General features: G+C 42.3%; 1 protein-coding gene across 3 annotated transcripts in view; it reads right to left on the bottom strand.

Annotated features, from left to right (window-relative positions):
* The window catches only part of tnika (TRAF2 and NCK interacting kinase a), a 69,870-nt gene extending 48,170 nt beyond the window's left edge, over positions 1-21,700 (bottom strand). For all 3 annotated transcript variants that reach the window (XM_028565110.1, XM_028565111.1, XM_028565112.1), the window contains exons 1-2: positions 21,276-21,700; positions 10,326-10,391 (exon numbers count right to left, since the gene is read on the bottom strand). In XM_028565110.1, coding sequence (XP_028420911.1) covers positions 10,326-10,391; positions 21,276-21,332 — 123 coding nt within the window. In that variant the 5' untranslated portion in view covers positions 21,333-21,700. The remainder of the gene's footprint in view (positions 1-10,325; positions 10,392-21,275) is intronic.
* Positions 21,701-24,469: the final 2,769 nt, after the last annotated feature.

Here is a 24,469-nt window from a genome sequence, read left to right as displayed (position 1 = left end):
AGACAGGAAGAGCTTTAAAAGGCACGAAGATATAACGAGAGCCAGTGAGTATGAGGGAAAAACGTATACAAGCAGAGCGTTTGGGGGAGAAGGAGGTAGTAAAGAAAGGGAGGCAGAGATGATGAAAGAAAGAAAAAAGAAAGATGAGAGGAAGAGAGATGAGAGCAATGATCTGTAGAATAGTCCAAAGGGGTTTTATTGACAAGGGAGGGCGGGGGGAGTTTGCAGGAAGGAGATGCTGAATTTTTGTGCCAGCGATTGTTGATTCCACTCTGAATGACCCGCTGTTATTTGCTAAAGCCTATTGAAACAATAATCTACCAAGATTCTGAAATATAGCTGTTCATTAACCTGCTCACTCACAGTACACAAGCTAATTAACAAGCCAGTGGACAGACAAAACAAGCTAATCTGGGGTCAGGGAAAGGATTTGGCGCAGTGCTAATACAAATGCAGGCACACAAAACACTTTAAATAAGAGAAACAGAAGGCTGCAAACATACACCAACACATCCTCATACCTGAAACGACAGAATAGGTTGATTGAAAAGGACTCCAAAAACGACATTTATGAGCGTTCCATTTACTGCCGCACAGTGGCTGTTTTTAACATGTGGCTGTAACACGTGACCACAGTGGAAATTTTAAATCATGTGACCAGTTAAGTTTAGGCAATAAAAATACTTAGTTAGGCCTCCTGCACACTGGCTGCGTGGCGTGAACGTGTAGTGTCCGTTTTTATTTCGGCTCCCATGTTAACAGGTTAGAGCTCGCACACTGCCTGCGTGACACGCACGTCTCAGGCGCGTCTCGAGCCGCGCCGAAAACGCGCGCATGCTAGAAAATAGGACCGACGCCTATTTTTCACGCGACACGCAAGCGTGTTAGAAGCGTTTCCAGGCAAAATAGAATAGGAAAAGGTGTTTTTGTCATTTTGTCACGAATACATTTAATAAATGACATTTTGATGTTTGAAAGTCTCTAGGTTTTGACATAAATGCAGATATAAATGTGATTTAAAAAAAATTAAATAAGAATTATTGATGTTCAAATATTGCACCTGTCAATACAGAACGAAATATTCTGTAGCCTATTTTGCCGTCAATACTGCCGACGTTGTCTTTGTGGTTATCAAATCAGTATATATTTATGTTTATGTTTATGGGAAACATACATGGGTACAGACAAGGCTAGCAGCAGCAGCAGCAGTGTCGCATCAGACACGTTTCTGGTGTGCAAAGACATAGAAAACGCCACGCAGCCGCCACACAACTGACACGCAACAGAAACGCCACGCTCACGCCACGCTCACGCCACGCTCACGCCACGCTCACGCCATGCAGCCAGTGTGCTGGAGCCCTTAGGATTAGCAAAACATTAGGGATTGGCTTAAAATTAGTCATGTAAAACTGCTAAAATGAGGATGTGACGTCAGGGACGTCATTGCGTCATTGCTTCCTTGTTTGTGTTCACGATAATTACAACAGACGCCAGAGGTTGCCGCCTAATAGGACAATAGTAATTATGAGTCGTTATGAGCTGCTTGCACAATCGACCTGTACAGCCGTTTTCTGGGTGACGTCTGTCACTCCCTATGGTGGTGTAATGGTATTTGACAACAAAGAGACATGCCGCATACACAAAGCTGGGTAAATCCAAATATGATGTACTTAATGTTATATAAGATATATAAAGAGGATCTGGGGGTCTGTGTTTGCATGTGTTTGTGCATTTACATATGTCTAAGGTCAGGAAAAGCTTGTCCTCATCATTATACATCCTCTGATGTGATGGAAATAAATCAACTCTAACAGGATAACCACTCTCCAGATAGACATGTGTGTTTGTGTTGTGTGTGTGTGTGTGTGTGTGTGTGTGTGTGTGTGTGTGTGTCCAAAGCTTATTTATGGCAGGCATCTGAGGCTGACCCAGATTAACTTCAACACATATAAACAGATGAACAGTACACCAACGCTGCGTTTTCAGCTTGAGGTTGTCGACATCCTTGTTGTCGTTGAAGCCGTGTGACCGTCCAAAGCTGTTAACACTGTTCCATCACAACGGCTTTTCCACAAACTAACATAGAACGTCATTGATTCACTAGCTCATTAACACAGGTTAACTCACTAATGCACTTACTAATTCACTCGGCTTGCCACTGACCTGCCCACTCACCCACTTATCTCTCACTTCAAAACTGCCTAAACGTTGTCAGAATCACAGCAGAAAGAAAGAAGCAGCGCGCACACACACACACACACACACACACACACACACACACACACACACACACACACACACACACACACACACACACACACACACACACACACACACACACACACACACACACACACACACACACACACACACACACACACACACACACACGTCGGAAAGTGTGCACCAGTGAGGGAACACTACAGAGGAGGAGGAGGAGGAGGGTTGCAGCGAAGAGGCAAAGCGGCAGGTTCAGCACATCAGCATCACGCTCCGGCGGCTCTGGAGGTCAAACGAACAGCCGAGCTGATTTACTGCACGGTGGAGGTGAGAGGGGGAAAGGAAGAGAAAGAAAGAAATAGCTGAGCGAAGATGAACAGAAAACATGAATAAAAGAAGCCAAGCTCAGATGAAGGAGGGCAGGGATGGAAAACAAAAGTGTGGAGCTAAATGCTGTGAAAAAAAAGGAGAGGACAGCGGGAATAGAGAATAATAGAGAGAGTCAGAGCTGGTATAGGTTATTGACGTTACTATTGATGAGCAGTAATTCACACTGTGGGAAAAGAAACCTTGGCTAAATAGCTCTGTACTGTGCACATTATAACTTAAAGAGTAGGGGATCTGACTGGAAAACATACAGTGGAGAGAGAGAGAATGAGAATGAAAAAGACAGACGAAGAGAGAACGAGATTGCTATTGACATCAGGCATGGCTAATTGACCCTGGACTGGGTGGCGAGAGTGCATTGTGGTTAAGTGGGGCGTGTGGCCTTGGGGAAGACAGAGAGAGAGAGGCTATAGGCTGATGAACACACTGCCAGGTGCAGTGTGTGTGTGTGTGTGTGTGTGTGTGTGTGTGTGTGGAACGAACACATCTGCTGTTCCCACGGTAACAAGCAACATCCACCTTGGTCATGGTTCAGTTTATTCATAAGGACTCATGAGATTGGAGTGAGTGAGTGAGTGAGTGAGTGAGTGAGTGAGTGTAAGACAATCAAAAATACAGCAATATGACATGGTGTTAAATTGTAAACAACTGCAACAATGCCCCTGCACCAGGGACATGTACTGTATATGGCAAGTGGCAAACCCATTATACTGTATATCCCCTTATTGAACACACGTTAAACACAAACCATACCCTATAGCCTGCAGACACTCCCAGCTGAGACCTTCTGACAGCACCCCCATTAGCACTAACGCTACCATATAGTACTACATTCTTTATTTGTTTAAATTATCACGCTAACAATACAATACAATACAATACACTGATACAGCAAGAACCACTAGCCTCTACGTTTTCTAGGAGAGGCTGGGAATGAGTAATGTACTCCCATTGTGCAAAATGTACCACAGAGGTGTTGCTGCCAACGGTGAGACTAAGAGACTGAAATGACTACATTCTAAGGAAGTTTCAATATTGACTGTGTTTCAATACAGTGACTGTATCTGGGCTCAGTCAAGCAGAAGGGAACTGCTGTGAACTCCTGCGCTGTTTGCAAATAATTATGCTCATCATTCAGATTCATGACCCCATTTACAAGAATATCTTAGTCGAATATAATACATACAACTTGTATATGTCTCTAATCATTTCTTGAAGAAAAATACATTCTAAAACTTGACAATATGATGGTTGTGACTTCAGTACTTTTGAGCCTGAATCCAAACTTTACATTTACTTTATTACGGTTTTAGAGAGGTGTGGATTCAACTGTATGGTCATTTTGGAGGCTGCAGTTTGCGATGCTGTTGAACTGTATTGCTTTATACTGACAGGTGTCTAGGGCTGGGCGATATGGAGAAAATCAAATATCACAATATTTTTGACCAAATACCAATGATATTGTAGTGTTGACTATTGGTGCTTTCACAAAATATTTACACAATGAGATTTTTGATAAATAATCATCAGTAATGTGGATATAATGACTAAGTGGGTAAAGGCAAATAATAGAACAGTTACAACAGTCTGGTAAGTTCATAAAATGACATCACTTTATTGTAATGCAACCTTTAAAACCAGGAAAAGACAACACTTATGCCATATTATATCCAAAATCTAAGACGATATCTATAGTCTCATATCACGATATCGATATAATATCAATATATTGCCTAGCTCTACAGGTGTCTATTATTTTGCCTTCCCCCATTTATATTAAACGAGGGTAGTCTAAACAGAAACATCTCTTGGTTTAAAGCAATACAGTTCAACAGCACCACAAACTACATCCTCCAAAATGACCACACAGTTGAATCAACACTTCAACAACACAGTTAGTAACAACACATTATATCATTGCAGGACTGTATCAGACTGCATTAGTTTGAGCTAGCTAGTTGTACCTAATAAAATGGCAACAGAGTGTATTCTAACAACATGTTTTATTGCCAACTGCGCCAGTGGAGCTGTGCAAATGTTAGCAGTGTTCCTACTGGGCAGCTAGTTCAACTGTAAGACAATAATACATGTTATGTACAGAGGAAGAAACAATAGTACACAAAATGTTATGCCATACACTGATTTGTCAAGTTACCATTTTAGTATTATCAAGGACTACTTTCAAAGAGATGCACACTGTATATGCTTGCTTGTTTGATCTCCTCTCCTGCTGAGGAACACTAGCTGGAGGAGTTAGGAACATCAAACAAAGAGGAATAAATGACGTCATTCTATCTTCCATGCTTTGCGGAGTCTCTTATGCCAGGCTTTCACACTTCATGCTGCTTCTCTGAGGTGTGCGTAAATGTGTGTGTGTGTGTGTGTGTGTGCGCGCATGCAGAGAGTAAAATCTCCCACAATCGTTTGCAGCGTGAATTCCAGCAGATAAGAAAGATAAGAAAAAAACTTTGAAGTTTTTTTTTCGGTTCTTAAGAGGGCAGAGTAGGGATGAGGGAGGAGGAGGAGGAGGAGGAAGAGGAGAGGTGGGCCGGGTTGCAAAACAGGCAGGGACACTGCAGGTAAAAGCGATAAAGAGGCACCGAGGGAGAAAGAAAGATACAGGTGCGGGTGTGATTGGTTAACAAGATGAAGCATTTCTTTGAGCCGTAATCCTAATCTTCATCCCGTCCATTTGTTTACATTCTGAGACCCCGGATTAATAAAGTAACAAGATCATCATGACATTGTGTGGTCTCATCTGTTCATCAATTTTAAAGAAACCATTTTTACAAGAGCTACGCATATGCATAAACACACGCACACACACTCCTGACGCCATAAGACAAATTTACACAGGGACATGAGAGCATGACACCACGTACATGCTCCTTCAAACCCTTGTTCACACACATGACACAGACACGCCAATGCAGTAAATGGAAAGCACACTGCTGCTCTTTGTACAGAGTGGCTGTCACAGTGGGTGAGCATATAAAAGCCCAGGTCCCCAACTGTCACTCTGTGTGTGTGTGTGTGTGTGTGTGTGTGTGTGTGTGTGTGTGTGTGTGTGTGTGTGTGTGTGTGTGTGTGTGTGTGTGTATCTGGTGAATATTTAAAGAGAATGTGAAGCACTCTGCCTGAAGAGGAGCAAGAGAGGATGCGTTCCGTCATCAGAAAGAAAAAGATTGGTCGCCTCATTTTTCTCTTCTCACTCCCGCTCCTTCGCTGCATGGCGACAGCAGAGTCATGGCGAGAAAGTATGTGAATGTGAACACACACACACACACACACACACACACACACACACACACACACACACACACACACACACACACACACACACACACACACTGTGTGTGTGTGTATGAATGTGTGAATGTGTGTGTCGGTTCTGGGTTAGTGTTGTTATGACTGAGATAGGATTAGTTGCCCCCTCAACATGTCCTTGCATCCGTCAAGGAGAAAAATGACTTCTACGGCGGGAATGTCAAGGAGCTGCGATCAATCGATTAGCCAATCAATAAGCCTGTCAGTCAATAAGTCGTCCTGTCAGTCAATCAGTCAAGGGAGTGTTTTGGCCAATGGCTGGCTGGGGAAGGTCCCCGTTCCAGCCCCTGCCATGTGCACCGTGCGTCTGAGGCGAGGCTCTTTCTCAATTCGGAGAACTGCAATTGCCATAAGCCCCATCAAATATTCACAAGCATCAGAAAGAAAAGGGAGAAGGGGAAGACAGTACAGAAACAGAAGCATGATAGAGAGTAGAGAGTGGAGAAGAGAGAGACGTGGCAAAATAAAGGAAGGAAATACCAATGAGGGAGCGGACAGAGGGAGATGGAGAGAGAGAGAGAGAGAGAGAGAGAGAGAGAGAGAGAGAGAGAGAGAGAGAGAGAGAGAGAGAGAGAGAGAGAGAGAGAGAGAGAGAGAGAGAGAGAGACAACATTTTAAAACAGAGAGAGAGGATGACGGAGAGGGAGAGAAGTGGAGAGAGAATTTGTTTAATTATTCAGCATTACCCGTGTTCTCTATTTATGGCCCTTTTAGAGCAGCCAGTAGAAGCTATATATACACATACTGTAGGCACAGGCTGCTCCCTTAAGTACAGCTCACCAGGGAAGTTTCAACACAAAAACGAAACGAGGGGAAACGAGAAGAAAAACGTAATTACATATTGATAAGAGAAATGCGCAGAAGCAAAGGAAAAAGAAGTGATGGGGAGGATTAGACACCGAAAAAAATAAAAAAAAAATAAAAGGAAATGGAACCGCTATGGAGATGTAAAATGAGAAAGGGAGACAGAGGGAGAAGTCAAGCTAAAATGATCTTTTTCGCTGCGGCTACTCGTCCATCACTGTTCTTGGCCAAACTAGTTTTGCTGACAGCGAAACAAAAAACAACAACCTGCAACAACTTTTCAAGATTTTTTTTTAATTGAGATGAGATGTTTGGTTTGTGTGTGTGTGTGTGTGTTTGTGTGTGTGTGTGAAAAGGGGAATGAGAGATGGAGAGAGAGAGGGGAAAGAGCACTGTGGAGCAGATCTGTATCATTTAACTAGATGGGGTAATGGAATTGTTGATAGCCTGTTATCTCTTACTCCCAGACACACTGAACTGCAGCAATGTGGCACATTACTGGCCCTCTAACACCAACATAAAACACTGGGCTGGCCATTACAACCACACACACAAAAGAATGCATGCATGGATACACATAAAACTACATATCTCTAGCTTCATTACACATAGTACAACAAGTAAAAACTACTGCAGCAGAATGCAGTGGACTGGTTTTGGAGGTATGTTTTTAGCTGCAGGAACAATGTCAAAGTATCTGATTTGAGATTTTTTTGCATTATTACTGGTTCCTTGTTCTGTGATGTTTTCATATCATATTTCTGTTTGAGAAAAAAAATCTAAAAGATGTCAGCTGTTTAGAGCTTTTACCGGATTCATTTTTTACATCCTCGAACAGGGTTATTAAAGTTGTAATAAGCTCAAAAGGTAGCCTACATTTTGTCTATCCACAGAAATGAATAATTCAGTTTCAGTGAAACAAAATTGAAAATCATTTTATCTAATAGCATATGACATGTGCGATTAATCTGGATGAATCTCTTCAGAAAGTAGACAGGGAACAAAATCAAAGATTGCTTGTGTAGAGGCGTTGTCGAGAGATTCTCGATTTTCTAAACTGCTGCAGCAAACACTGGTGTAGAAGAAAATATCAAGGCACAACTTCCTAAGAAGAAGAAGGAGACCTACTTTTCATGCAGTCTATGATCACAGACACATCAGAGCAAAACTGGCTCCTGGCCACTGAGCAAATTTAATTCATTTTTGGAATCAAAACAAGGAGTGAAATCATGTTTACAGCCTGTCTGACTCTAATCTTTACATCTGAGCAAAAATTCAAAGCCCACCTGTGTTCACTCCACAGCACACAGGCAAGCATGCATTGATCCAGATGGGGATATGACAGTCCAAAGCTACGTACAGTATGGTATTCCTATGTGTTATTTTTCTGATATAACAAGTATCTAAAAATGGTTCAGCAAGAGCCAGAGCAATTCCAGTTCACTAATACCCACCAGCCTTAAGGTCAATTTATCATCTCAGTGACTCAGAGATCCACCGGCTCACAATAAGTTGATCCTCTTCAGGCGGCTTGCTTCTACCGCATGAGGAATTTAAAATAGATGGCATTTTTTACTCAAGTGACTCTGCCTCTTATCTGTATGGATGAATCCAGTCATTGCCAGTTTGCATCTGTATCTACTTCTACCGCACTGAAGGGGCAATATTTGAAACTAAGCACTACAAAAGCATTTTAGAATGTGTTCTGCCTTTTATAGTATTATATTTATATTCATATTAGAGCTGCAACTATTCTTTTTGTTTTTGATAATATGATGACTACTTTTTCAAAATAAATGATAATTGTTTTTTAACTTAACTTCAAAATGTCAGAAGATGGTTTAAAAAAGCTCAAGGTGATATCTTGGTGATGTGCTTGTTTTGTCTTAACAACCTATAAAAACCCAAATATGTTTGGTTTCCTAAACCTAACCTTGAATTTTCTGTCAATTGTTCCAGCTCTACTGTTTTATTGTCTAGTTTCCACCTATGGAGTTTGGAATGTGTGCAACAGATCTTTAATGAGCTTTGTAGGCCAATAGTTATAGCACCTAAAGAAAAAGTTTAGAATAAATATTAAAGCACCAAACAGGCAATGTGCAAAATTGAATCAACTTTTGGCTTAAAAAGATCACTAAACATATATTGCACACATCAAAACTGTATAGGTCTACACAAAAACAGTGAAACGTCATCATCATTTTTTTAAAAATCTGTCAACCAACAGCAGTAACAGGATTAATTTATACGTATAGACTCCATTGAGTATTATACACCATGCAACACCCAATCACAAAGCAGCGTGGATCAGCTGTATGGGCTACAGACCCAACGGGCCGGTGCTGTTGCCATAGGCACTCCGTGGCTTGGTAATGTATAGTAAAAGACTGGCTGAATGTCAGCCAGTAAATGAGCCGTGACTTTCACCAAAACAGCAGAGTCAGCAATACATGGATACACATAACTCTCCTGTTCCCCGTTCCTTTTGTGTTTTTCCCTCCCTTCTGACACACACACACACACACACACACACACACACACACACACACACACACACACACACACACACACACACACACACACACACACACACACACACACACACACACACACACACACACACACACACACACACACACACACACACACACACACACACACACACACACACACACACACACACACACACACACACACACACACACACACACACACACACACACACACACACACACACACACACACACACACACACACACACACACACACACACACACACACACACACACACACACACGACTATTTCCAGAAGCGTAGAGAAACATGTCCCACCTCCACGTGACCATCACCACCTAACCTTGACTCTCTGTCCCATTAGACACACACTCTCACACAAACAAAATACATGCACTTACAGGGCCCTACATGTCCATACCTTCACGTATTTGAACAAACACATGTTTATTTCAGCTAGAGGTGACTAAACAGGCTGGTGCCACATCCTGCAGAGCGGCAGGATAAAGCGGCAGGATCAGGAAAAGGAAGCGAGGAGCAGGGAATGACGGGCCATCATGGAGGGAAGAGGAAGTTCAGACAGTGACATGGACCGAGAGATAGTGTTTAAAACGACAGCCGGGAAACAGCTGAGTCCAGCTGACAGCTAAAGCTACAAACCACAGTGATGTCACAACGTCACACCAACTGAGCACAAGCATTTCCTGTGTCCCGGAGAAACACTTCCCCTTAAAATACCTCATCTAGAAGGGAAGATTTATAAAACCCCTTGCACAAGTATAGAGAGTAACGCAAATACAGACGGGAGGGAGAGAGAAAGTGAAAAAAAAAAAAAGGAGAACGGGATATTCTCCTAAAAGCACTTTAATGTGCCCCAGTTTCTGCTTCTCCTCTCTGCATTGAAGTCTCTTTTACATTCGCTCCATTTCTCTCAAGCATGTGTGCAGCTTTTATCTCTTGTTTTTTTGGTTTCCTTCACTCTTTATTCCATATAGGTGACTTGCAAAGAACGAACGAAGGCTGATAAGAAGTAGGAGCGTGCTATCGCAAAGACAGACTAATGTGTAGCTTACCTTGTACACCTGCCCATAGGTGCCATTTCCCACCAGCTCAACCAGTTCAAAGATGCCAGCAGGATCCTAGAACGACAAAGCAAACACAGCGGGATCATTAGGATGAATAAGACTGATAGAAGCGTTAGTTCATACATTTAGCAACATTTTTTCAATGCAACAAGATACATTGGGTGTGAATCCGATTTATACAGTAATCATATGGACGACAAAGCATGACGAGACGTAGCTACGCCAGCGTGTGCTCATACACCAGCTAGTCCTGTTATCCACATTACAACATTGTATTTTACAACTGTATTTTTGACAATGGTGTGAGTTGGACCTCTAAGCCAAGCAGAGCTGATGTCTTGCTCAACCAACTGAGAGCCCCCTGGGTGTGGATACATTGGTCTGAAATGCAGTGCTGGATTGTTTTAGGCTTGGGTCCAGACTAGCTAATAATTTAAGCCCACAGTCGCTAGGTTGCCAACACAGAACCTGACGCATCTCTGACAAGGAGCAACTTGAACAAAGTATAAAACCCACTGACCCCTTCTCACACACACACACACACACACACACACACACACACACACACACACACACACACACACACACACACACACACCTCCCCCTTCCTCTCTGCCGCGTGTTGCTACGGCATTCCAACAATAGCTGGTATTCACCCTCTCTCTCTCTCTCTCTCTCTCTCTCACACACTCTCTCTGCTCCACCAGCTTCTGTTCTCTAACCAACCAGCCGAAGTCCATCTATGTCTCTCTCACTCTTTTATCTACACATGCTTTCTCTCTCGCTCCTTGATTCCTGACCGTGTCCTTCTTTTCAACGCTTCTCTCATTCCAGCAGTGTCCCCGAAACACTGAGGCACTTTTACCAACTTCTCTTAGGTCTCTTTTCTCCCTCTGCCTCCTTCTTGCTATTAGAAAGTGTTACATTCCATCATTCATACTGTGTATGTCTTAACTGTCTTCCACTTTGTACCTCATTCTTTCTGCCAGAGGTGCCTGTGGAGATGCCACAGCTAATGTTGGGCCCTCATTTACTCAAGAATTCCATATTCAAAATGTCTATTATCGGCAACCCTACACTGTAAATGATCTAATAACAAGTGTGGGGCTCTAACTCTACATATTCTCACTATTAACTGCTTGTAATGTGGGTTACCTTGCTCTCATAGCCAATTCTACCAGGTCAGCTAAAAATATACCAATATCCAGCGTAATGTCTGTCATTTTTTATCCTCCCCTTTCTTCTTTTCTTTTTTGAAAATGGCTATTCAATATCATCTAGGGACGAGCCAAAAAAAGATACATAAAGATAAGATCTTCTACTGGGGGCAAATCTAGAGGCTCATTTTGTTTGCAGATTCACAGAAATAACCTGCTGTATTGTGTAGATCCGCACTTGGACTCATGCAAAGCTTTAGCACAGACGATATTACATGATACCCACTTTTCACAGACAATTCCCCTCTCAATAAAGCATCTCTTTTATTTCCGTTCTATAAAGCCACACATGCATACTATTTCCATCCCCGTCTTTCTCATCTCTAACCTCACTTTTCTCTTCTGCTTCATTCTGTTTTGTCACTGTCCTCCTTTTAACAGACTTTGTTGTTGTTGTTGCTTTCTCTTTCTCACTTTCTGTATGTGAATTTTCGGTTGAACTTTCAGCCAACTTTGCTGGCATAACACACAGTTACGTGTGCTGCCACAGTCCATAGAGCAGGAAAGGACCCCAAATCATTGCCAAATGAAGAAAGAAAACTTTGCGAAGTGCATTTTGGGGCTCTACAGTACTTTGTACATGCTCAAGGTGTCTGCATGCGTATAGTCTTTGTAAAGGTTACCTTTCTTTGTTTCTTCTGTTGTTTCTCAGTTTTCCTTCCCTCTCTTTCCCCAGTTTCTCTCCCCCTCTTTGACCCCCTCGCTCTGTCTCTATATGTTGGTTTCTGCGGGTCTCAGCAGACCTGCCAACCTGTCAACGCTTTCTGAAGACACTGCCTTTTCTTGCTCTTTCCTTCCTTTTCCTGTTGTCACCCTTATTTCACTGTTGTGTGCAGCAGACACTCACACATGCACTTTCCCCTCACATACAATAACACACACACACACACACACACACACACACACACACATACACACAAACTAATTCTCTCTCTGTCTCAAGTACATCCTCCCGCTGTCATAACTACACTCACACACTGTGCCAAAAGCGCACTCCTACACAAGGGCTAGTGTTCAAATGTTCCAACGAGTATGAGTGGGCTCAAAATGAAGAGTGTGTGGCTAACCAAATGCGCGTGTACTGTATGTGCGAAAAAGAGAGTCAGAGAGAGACTGCAAGCCTCTTTCAACAGTCAGGCAGCAGCATTCTGCAATCTCTGCAACTGTTTGCCTTGCTATCAGGCCTTCAGCTTATGCAGGTAGATTTTTCCTCCCCTCACTTCCTGTGTGTGTGTGTGTGTGTGTGTGTGTGTGTGTGTCTCAACTCTTAGAGCTGTGTACAAAGTTCTGACAGCATCTCCCAAGACGCATCCAAGGATGCATTCTCTTTCTGTTTTTACACAACATCCAGATAATAAAAAATAATCCATGCACACACACACTGCTGTAAATGCATGTGAATTAAGCACCACAAGCAATGGAGGACACAATATGTAGGCATACATGCATGTGGCGCCTCACCTCCAAGCACAACATACAGAATAAGTGCTGTGGCTAGAGAAACCGAGCGTTTCTGCTGCTCCAGTTCATACGTGTCCTTAGGCTCGCTGATAAAAATATAGCACAATATCATTCATATTTTATGGGACACTTGCAGAATGAGCTCTCAGCATGCGCCAGGCTTTGTCAGTGCGTCTGCACGCGTGTGTCAGCATGTGCACGTCTGTATGCCTGTGGTTAAGAGTTCCCGATGACAGAGATATTTTGGCCCCTTCCCCTTTTCTCATTTTGTGTTCCTTGTTGATCGTTTGCAAGCGTCACATGACCTCACTGGTGGCCGATGAATCACGGTCATAGACATTAATACGTCTGTGTGTGTGTGTGTGTGTGTGTGTGTGTGTGTGTGTGTGTGTGTGTGTGTGTGTGTGTGTGTGTGTGTGTGTGTCAGTGGAGCTACTGAATAACCGATGCACATAATCCATAGCTAGTCAAAATTTGGTTTGACTATTTGAGATGTAATGTAAAAACACACATCAGTTCTCCCAAACTGTCAAGTTTTAAGAAGAGGTTTACTTTCTTCATATTTCACAACAGACCAGACATCTTCCAATTTTCCAAACCCACAAAGGAGCGAGACTTCTTTCAATTTCTATGACATTTCTTAAAGAAAAGATTGCGAGGATTTCGCACAACAGCGACAATATGTTTAATATAAGTGTCGTTAAGAAAGGTTTTCCTGACCTCACTTACCACTTATCTAGAAGTCAGAATAAGAGCAACGTTATCTTGCTTGCATTCAGTGAAACACTGAAAGCATGACATTCATTGGTCATAGACGGCTAATCTCCATTTCATTCTTTACACTCACCTGGTACAACATACTACAAGAAGAGAGCTTCTCTAGTGACATCCCTGTACATCCACAGATAAAAAAAAAATCAGTTTTGGTCCTGATAATTTTGCATTTTGCCATGTCTTCTTGACATGGAATGGTTTTGTGTAAAAATAGGTTGAATAACTTTGGGCATGAGGACACGGAGATGTGTTGAACAGGGGGTGTTGGTCTATGAGCAGCGTAGGCCATTAGAAATAATGGGTTTTAGAGTGCAGGGCTGCAGTTCTTGTGAAAGCCACTTTACAACATGTGTGAGGACTTTTCCTGCATTCATTCTTTCATTCCTCAACCTAACCTTAATCTTCTCCACTGCATTCCTAACATTAACTCTTACCTTACCAAAAGTTTACCCTAGTTCTAACCTTAACACTAAAACCAGAATAAACGGCTTACAATAAAATCAGGTGTAAACACATGCAAAGGGAATACAGGCCACAATTGACCATAAATGCATTTCCTTACCACACTGACTGGACCACAACTGCTGAGAACAACTCAAGTCGGAAGTGTGACTGTCCTCTGATCAACACATATTTCAATAGTTGAAATAGTTTTCTTCAAATAGCTCTCTTTCTCTAATCCTGCTATTATGTTGTGGGTCAATTTGACCCATTTAAGCTTTGAGTTAGAGCAAAGCAGTTAATGAAATCAAATGACGTTTCTTCATTATGGCACATGATCATGTGTGTGACAAAGTCTGACAGACTCCCTAGTTGAAACACATGCATGTCCCTCATGCCTTAATACGATACTTTTAAATTTACATCAGAGTGCCTTGAATTTCTTCATACTGTCAGCTAAACAAATAACTTGCGGATTGCGGAAGCTGAGCGGTTAATGTTAATTATTAATCCGCTGTTACTGGCCACATTCTGAAGAAGCCAGACTATTATCCTCCACTTTTTAAGAACCAGTTGTGTCCGTTTGTCTTGTTGTTTCTGGCTGACAACCAACTTTTTCAGATAACTCTTTAAAATGAAGTGACTAAAGGACAAACACATAAAAGCTAAACAAAACCACACCTGGGTTGTTTTATCATGAACAGGGATATAAAATGGATTCGCCAAAGAGGCCTTGGCATGTGATGTCTATCTGATATCGTTTCTTTTATCAGTTTAAGACAAGTACAGTACACCCTTTAACAATAACGTGATATGTGGATTAGAAGGAAGTCAAATATTATTTTTGTGGCCATGTTTCACCAGGTAAAAACCCCCACAGTGCAATAACACTAATACAGAAATAAATCAGAGCAGATGCCGTAAATCCAATCTGTGAAGTTGTATTTACACAGGGGAACAAATTAAACAGACAAAGTGCAATGTCAAAACAAACTGCACTCATTATTCTTGTAAAGTCATAAAAAGATCATTGTATACCTACTTAACACTTATACTGCATACTACCAACTATCTATCTCCATATTTTTTTTTTTTTTTTTTTTTTTACAGTCGGGCTACATCATCTGTTGATTCTGTTCATTGTGCGTTCCTGCAACTAAAAAGAAAGACTGAGAACTGAATTTTCCTCACAGGGGAGTTAAGTTATGACTATATCAACCAGACCTTAGTTTAACATTTCTATTTATAATGTAACTTTTATACTTCGGCACACTTGGGTGCCAATGACTTGGGATTTGCTACCAAGTTTAGTAATTTGTGATACAACAGTTAAGATAATTACTATTAAAACTGCGGTGGAAATGTAAATAGGCCAGTGTTTGCTAACTAATGTTTTAATGCAGTAAAATGGCCAACTATGCGAGACTCCAGGTGTTAGAAATTTGGAAAAAAAAATTTTAAAACTCATCCAGGTTCTTCTTCTCCAGATTATGTAGGGTTACTGTGTATCTGAAGTATAGGTCTCTATTCACTGTCGGCAGCAGCCAGGTGAGTGCAGTTAGTGTGTATAGAAAGTGAATTACAGAGAAGTGAGGTGGATTGAATTAGAGACCCTAAGAGGATGATAGGAGTCATGCTGGGGCCGAGTCTGCCTCTTATAAAACCACTTACACTAAACAACATGGTTCACCACTGCTTGCTTTTAAAAAGGAAATGCTGTGGTAGCCAAATTCCCAGTATGTCTCACCCAGATGTACAGTACATTAACAGGAGTCAAGTCTTAATCACAGATTTACAGCCCGCCGAAGAGGATACAGTACTGTACCTACCACAGAAGACCTTGGCATGAGATGTCTATCTGATATGGTTTCTCTTAATCGGTTTAAGACCAAACATTTCCATGTACATTCATCACACAGAGGCACACAAATACACCTTTTTTAACAATATGTGATATGTGGATTAAGAGGAAATAAAACAATAACAAAGAAGTATTTGTGTGAACACGTTTTAACAAGGTAAAAACACCAACAGTGCAATTACACTTTAACAGAAATAAATCCGTAAATCCAATCTGTGAAGCTGTATTCACACAGGGGAACAAATTAAAGAGATAAATTGCAATGTCAAAAGAAACTGCACTCATTACAGACAAAAAACAAAGCATTGTGTTCTTGTAAAGTCATGAAAAGAACATTTCAGACCTACTTGACACTGCATATTACCAACTATCTATCTCCTTGTGTACAGTCGGGCTACAGCTGATAATTATTCTCATTATCTTCATCGGTTGATTCTGTTCATTGTGCGTTCCTGCAGCTAAAAAGCAAGAATAAGTACTGCATTTTTCCTTACAGAGGATTTAAGTTATGACTGTATCAACCAGACCTGAGTTAAACATTTCTATTTACTGTCACTTTTATACTTAATCAAACTTGGATGCCAGATATGTGAGGTTTGCTACCGAGCGGAGTAATATGTGCTACAAAAGTTAAAGTAATTACTATTAAAACTGCACTTATCAATAGTTTTATATTAACAATGGCTCAAATTACTACATGTAATGTGGCGTGTAATGTGGGATACGCGCCGCAGAGTATGTTTTGCGATGCAAATGAACCCATCCGCTCCTTGCATCCATCTCTGCCAACCTGTCATTTCACACCTTTTCTTGTCATGCCTCCGTCCATCGCTCCGTCCCCCTCATCATTCATCTTTTCTTTGCAATTTCTGCCTGCCTGCTCTCTCCCGCTGTCATTTCAATCCATCTTTCTATCTGACTTCCAGCCCTGCACCACGTAAGTCAGACCCAACGGAGGGATTCAGCTCCTACTATGGAGTGGTTTACGTGCACGTTTAATTCTTCAAGCACTTCAAAAGTGTGTGTGTTATAGTGCGAGAGAAAAGAAAAGGGAAGACAGATTGAGTTAGGGAGCTTGGCCTTGTGCATACTCATGTTTGAATGTATCCATAAATGTCTTTAAAGCATGCTGAAACAATGCATTATTATTATTATTATTATTATTATTATTAAGATCTATAATCTAGAAAAGATCACAGCTTTTTATTCAGAAAATCAGAAAGGGTGGCTGCTAATTACTGCAAAATCTTTCCTAATTGCCTAAATCAGCTGGTGCAAGTATCAAAAGGACACTTACTGTACATACAAATGTCATTGATTACTGATTTAATTTGGGAGATTCTTTGCAGATTTTTAGCCAACCTACATATTAGTGCTTGTATAAGTGTAGCAAGGGGGGGGGGGGTAATAGGTCAACTAGAAGCAGGCTGGCAGAGTGGAAAGGAGGGTGGGAGGGAGAGGGGCATTTCTCAGCGACAGACTGCCATACAGTATATAGACTATTCATGAATAAGCTCTGTGTAAGCCTTGGGCACTGCTGTGGCCCCGTTACTATGGCGTCCATGGTGAGGGGCCGAGGAATGTGGCCTTATTGGGCAACGGCGATGGAGAGGGAGGGTGGGAGGAAATCTGGAGAGGGGTCTTTGCTTTGGACTACTTTAGTCACTGGTCACATCTCCACCTTTTAGCCTGAGCACAGACTCTGTCGCTTTCTTCTCCTCTCTCTGCTCTCTCCGTCTCTCATTGTCTCTCTAAGTCTCTCTAAGCTCAATTAATCTTCACACGTCCCGTTTCACTCTCTGAATCCATCGCCTCGTCTCTCTCCCTCTGCGTCTTTTTCTCTTTCTTTCTCTGACCGTGTCACTGTCGCTTCATCCTCACCTGCATGCTTTCATCTCAGATCTCACACCTGAGTCCCTGCACAGCACATTTGTGTATCGCCAGTGTGTGTGTGTGTGTGTGTGTGTGTGTTGCTCTGGCTATACTTCCTGCTGGTTTACCATCTGTTGCTCTCGTCAGCTGACTGGATGAACCCGTGCTTCTGACGCCTCTGACCTGTGTGTGTGTGCGCTCATGTGCTCATCACTTTATATAAAAACCACTGTCTGTATGAAAACCACAACGTTTTGACCTCTTCTGGTCTTTTGGTTGTCATTGAGAGTCACAACACAACAGCAGGGACATCTCTATGTGTGCCTCTAACTCTGGCCTTTCCCACTCGAGTGAAACATGCGGCATCTATAAAAAAGGTGCCGGGGTTGACGTGCGACACCGGCAAATGCCGCAGGGAGCCGATGAGGCACAAGAAAGACAAGTGAGAGAGAAAGACAAAGAGAAAAGAGGGAAAAGTGCAGAGGCAGCAAACATAAAAAGCCACTTCTCTCTCCCCCTCTATTCTGTCTGTCTCTTTGTATCAGTGTATGTACGTGTGTGTGCTATGGTCAGTGTGCGGAGTGCAAGAGCAGGCTCTGTCCCCTGAACCCCCCTTTCTCTATGCAGATACACACAACCCCCCCTCCCCATCAACACCACCAATGCCAGTATTAAAATCACCCACCCCCCCTCTCCTCCCAACCTCGTCAGAGCCAGCTGACCTAGTTCCTGTCTAGCCAGTGGTTGACTATACACTCACGTGAGACAGAGAGAGAGTGTGTGTGTGTGTGTGTGTGTGTGTGTGTGTGTGTGTGTGTGTGTGTGTGTGTGTGTGTGTGTGTGTGTGTGTGTGTGTGTGGAGATAGAGAGACAAAGAGTGTGTTCTGTAAATAGGTCCAGACAGGGATTAATCTTGGTTTCATCAAAACATCAGTGGTAGACCTAGCCCATATGCACCTTAAGATTCCATGATGTGGTTTTGTAAAATGTGGGCTACAACTATGTGATCTTTACACTGAGGGGAATATTTAAAATGGAGACTACATTTTTTGTTTTTTTTGTTTTTTTTATGGCTGCACAATTTGATCAAATGGAAATACTGTATCTTTGGGATTGGTTTTAAACAAAGCTTGGCTGCATAGCAAAAGTTTGAACCAAGTGACCCATCAGATAGTGTTTAAAGACTTTATTGAAGTGTTTTTCTTCTAACAAATCATATTCTAACAATCCCATAAGGTTACTTAGCCAATGACACTATTAGGATATATCTCCTTCTGGTAATAAGCTGTGTGTATGCATGCAAAAATGCAAAATCATATACAAAAAATAGCTGTGATATGATCACGATTGATGAAACTATTCTCAACTACCACACTTTCAAATACATGACCATGCCATGCAAACATGTAAAAACAAACGTGAGCATTTATTTATTTATTTATGTGTGTGTGTGTGTGTGTGTGTGTGTGTGTGTGTGTGTGTGTGTGTGTGTGTGTGTGTGAGTGTGTCCTTGCAGCTGCCTGAGTCACAGTGAGAGACATGCGTTGACATCATGCCTCTGAAAGAACAGAACATGCACAGGCTCACTCCAAATGCACAAACAGGTCCTTCCTCTTCCTTATTCATCTTCGTCACCGTCTGCCTCATTCTCCCTCCCCTACTCGGCTTCCTTCAAGTTCTCCTTTCCATTCTACCCCCAATTCTGCTCTCCCCAAACTGGTGAAAACACGCTACATGCTGCTTGTGTAAACCTCAAAAGTAGCATTTGTTATCGACATTTCATTCACCTCCCCCGGGAACATTACTCTTCATGCAGGCAGGGCAGGGAGGTGGGCAGAGAGAGGTTATGCTAAGAGACAGGGCGGCTGGCAGATAGACGGGGAGATGGATTCAGTCGGTCAGACGAACAAGATGCTGGAAAAATGGGCAAAAAAACTGATAGAAAAGGGTGGAACAGTATTCGGGTAGCTGGATGAGCATTTGGGACTTAAGCAGACACAGAGACAAGCAAACAGACGAACAGAGAGAAAGAGACAGACAGAATGAAGGGTATAAAAAGGGACATTCAGGCACAATTAAGCAGACATGGAAAGAGGTAAATACAGTGTGTGTTGTGTGTTTCGTTTCTCAGAGCAGCAAACAGGTCTTCAGAGCTGGAGCCACACACACACACACACACACACACACACACACACACACACACACACACACACACACACACACACACACACACACACACACACACACACACACACACACACACACACACACACACACACACACACACACACACACACACACACACACACACACACCCCAGTGAAGCGGAAACATGGGTATCCACGCATTAACACGAGTACAGGAGGCTGTTTGCGTGCATGTCTGTCTGTCTGTCTGTCTGTCTGTCTGTCTGTCTGTGAGTGTGTGTTGTGGTTTGCCGCACACACCTAATGAACAAAAGAACTGGCTATTGCAGCATGCACAGCTTCAGCTTTGATGGAGAGCAGGCTACACTGACTACAGGTAGGTTGGCACTCTCGCACACACTCTCTCACACACTAACAGGGTAAAAACAACAACTTTACCATAAACGGGGAGGGGGGGCAGGGGGGGGGGGGGGTCTGGAAGGTCTGGATAAAGAACTATTTGGGTCTGAAAACAAGGAACCGTTCATGTATTGCTCTCTAACACACAAGCCAAGAGAATGAGCAGTGTGTGGGAGAAATAGCCTAGGTTAAATTCTACTGCTGTCTGAATCAAGGCTGATGGGCCTAGAATAGCCTGGCCCGGACAAAAAAAAGATACACAAAACCTCTATATCCAGGTCAACAGAATCCCAGCTTCAACCTCAACTCAGCATCTCACACACACACAGACAGACAGACAGACAGACAGACACTGAGACAGACAGACACACACACAGAGACACACACACACACACACACACACACACACACACACACACACACACACACACACACACACACACACACACACACACACACACACACACACACACACACACACCATCCACCACTTCCTGTCCCTGACTTGAATCAGGATAAAGCTTCAGATGCGCGAGGCAGCTGTCAAAGTTAGTTAACGTCTATATATAATTGTTGCTATAATTTGACACATTGTGGCGGCCTGGCTCCCACACATCCGCCTCGGCTCTCCAGCCCGGTTTGCTATTCAGGGAAGGCTGTCAGGTGCAAAGAAAAGGAGAAACGCGCGCGCGCACGACACGCACACACACCAGTCTCTCTCACGAGAAGCTATATTTTAAATGTGCAAAATGTCACATCCTCTTACCCTCAAAGCGGACAGGTCGATTTCGTCCAGACTCCGAGCTGGAGAGTCACTCGCCATGATGGAGGACACCAAAAGCTCTCAGTCCGTTGCCCGATATCCTGAAACGGCCTTGGCTGTCACGACTGTGTGGTCCCTTCTCTCTGCTGCTCAGTCTCTACCGTGCCCTCTCTGCTACACAGTGTTGTCTCAAAATAATAAAAGTGTCCTTGTGGTCCTCAGGCTGGGACGTGACACGGGCCGGGAGCGCACAGCTAGAGCGCACACGTTAGGAGGAGTGGAAGCGCCGTGTGCATTAGTACCTCCAGATCCATGTCTGCGGGATGGAGACGGAACAGAGAAAGGTGAAGCGCCGTGGAAAAGTGGATTCCTGCTTGCGCTCTTCCTACAACCGCTGCTGTGACAGCCTGTGAATATACAGGAGGAGGGGGGGGAGCGCACTGCCTATACTGCCTAAGCAAACCACGCCTCTTATGGGCGGGGTCTGCTGAGGCAAAAGGGACTCCCAAACTTCTTTTTTCTTTCTTTTCTTTTTCAAAAAGGAATAGGCTATATATGTTAACAGTCTTTTCACAATCCTTTTACATCATCATCATTGTTATTGTATGTTTCTTGTAAATTTGTACATTCTATTGTGTTGTTATACTGTATACTTAACAGTATTTCTTATATTTCTTACTGTCCTTTCTCTTTTTATTTTGTATGTTAAGTGAGTTTTGTACTTCGAGAGCAAAGATTAACCGAGTCAAATGCCTTGTTTGTTTACGCAAACCTGGCCAATAAAGCTGATTCTGATTCTAATTCTGAGGTATTGAAAGTATTCAATGAAATGTGTTTATTGGTGAGTATAATATGGCACCTGAGAAAAATATGCAAAAGGCGTGGCACAAAAAACAATAAAACTGCTTGCCAAAGACATGTCAACTGACGATCATAACCAAGAGGAGGTTTTTCCAAAGAAGAGATCTTAATTAACTAATATATGGGTCTCCAAGTAATGAGTCACTTCATTGTTACTCTGCTGTCAGGTGTGGACAACTCCTCCTTTGACTTCCAAACTTTCATTTACTTCATTATGTAAGCCTTATTATGTTCATCCAGTGTTTCCCAATAATTTACCTTGTACTTAAATCGAAATTAGATTTTGTCTTAAAGGGGTTGTCAGAGGCATATTCTTTTTATGCTATTTAGACTTCCATTCCACTACATTTCAGAGATAAATATTCCTACTCTTTACCTCACTTGATTTATTATATATATATATATATATATATATATATATATATATATATATATATATATATATTTATTACGTGTCCATTGGAATGGTCATGATCGGACAAGACAAGCATGGCGGAGCGACTGCAGAGAGGGAAGAAAAGTGCCCATTTTCAATCAAAAATATAAATTTATGTTCATGCTGGCAAAGCAAATTTGCTGTCAGTATAATTTTAACTGTTATAAGTGATAATATTTCAAGTTATTTTGAACATATATCATTAATTTATAGGATTTTTTTCAAAGTCCTATGTCCATTACAATGGACATCAGGAGGTGGGCAGGTTTAGCTAACGCTCACATATTTAGTGTCAGTATATAAAGAAACAAAATACCTGTAAGCTTTTCATAGGTAAAGTATGATGTCACAGTTTATTTATTCATGATTACAAAATTTTAAATATATATTTTTTTGTACATAATGTTCTTGTAGAGTATAAAGTCGAAGACTTCCTTGAACGTCTTCTAAATGGAGAGTTATCTGAACTTGACTCCTTGAACTCAGGAAATGAGGAGGATGAAACCAGGAGTGAGATAGGTGATAAGTTTAGAAACGAAGAGTGTCTTTAATTCTTAGTTTGTGGTTTTTATCAATTGAAGGTCTTATATGTAAGATCTAAATAGAATGCATAATAGTTCAAGAGTAAGAATACATAAAGTGAGTTAAAATGTGATTGTTTTGTTATTAGATTCAGAGAGACAGTGGATAGGTTACATGCATGCCAGAAGAACTTGATGTGGCAAATGAGATTGAGATAGAGGAGAAAGACAGTGTAGTGACAGAGGAGGACAGGAGGAGGACAGGAGGAGATGACAGTAACCAGGAAGGGAGAAATCAAGTGGCGTCACAGGCCGTTCACTACAATCACGGACACTTCCTTTGAGAATCCTCCAATTCATGAGGATTATCCAATGAGACCCTATGAATACTTCAAACAGTATATACCAGATGAGATCTTCAATTTGATGGCCGACGACACAAATGTTTATGCCAAGCAAAGTGGTACACTAAGTTTCAAACCGACAAGTCCAGGAGAGATCAGAAATGTAATCGGTCTCCACCTTGCTATGGGAGTGATGAAAATGCCATGAGTCTCCATGTACTGGGAAGCTGGGATGGACATTGGTATTTTTCAAAACACAATGCCCCGTGACAGATTCTTCCAGCTCCGGTCACATTTGCATTTGGTCAACAATTTGGGGAAGCCGGCTGACAACAATGATGTGTTTGTCAAGGTACGTCCTCTCTGTGATGCCATACGCAGTAGAACCTTTGCGTTAATGAATAAATGGTGCCATTTCGCGGAACTCTGTCTGTCAAATAGTTCATTAAAGGCAAAGGCATGGGGGTGAAAATATACTTCCTGTGTGGGAAAAGTGGCATGGCCTACGACTTCCTGAGCACAAGAGCACAGGAAGCAGCTAGGACTTGGAGCTGGAGTGGAGTGGAGAGGAAAATTCATGCCGCTGGGACAGCAAGGGTCTCTCGCTTTGCCAGGCTTCCTCTACAGTCTGACAAAGATTTGGCCAAAAAGCCTTGAGGAAGCTGTGATGAAGTTGTAAGCCGTGATGGTAAGGTGGCACTGGTAAAATGGTATGACAACAGACCAGTTGTCATGGCCTCCAACTTCGTCGGTGTTGGCAGAATGAATGAAGTGCAGCGGTGGGACAAAAAGAAGGCCCAATTTTTGATGGTGTCCCCCGTCCAGAGGTGGTTAAGCTGTACAATGAAGCAATGGGCGGCGTTGACCTGCTTAATCAACTTGTCAGTCTGTACCGTACAGAAAGAGGGCCAATATCTAGAACAAAGACATCCAGGATCTCCTCCATTTCAAGATGAATGTGGCCCAGACAAGCTCACAGACCAGTCCAGGATGTAAGGCCTCTACGTGAAGTTCAGTATGACATGGTTGACCACA

The sequence above is a fragment of the Perca flavescens genome, chromosome 20 (assembly GCF_004354835.1).
Source record: "Perca flavescens isolate YP-PL-M2 chromosome 20, PFLA_1.0, whole genome shotgun sequence".
In the NCBI taxonomy this organism is placed as follows: Eukaryota; Metazoa; Chordata; class Actinopteri; order Perciformes; family Percidae; genus Perca; species Perca flavescens.
This window is presented reverse-complemented; position numbering and strand designations above follow the sequence as displayed.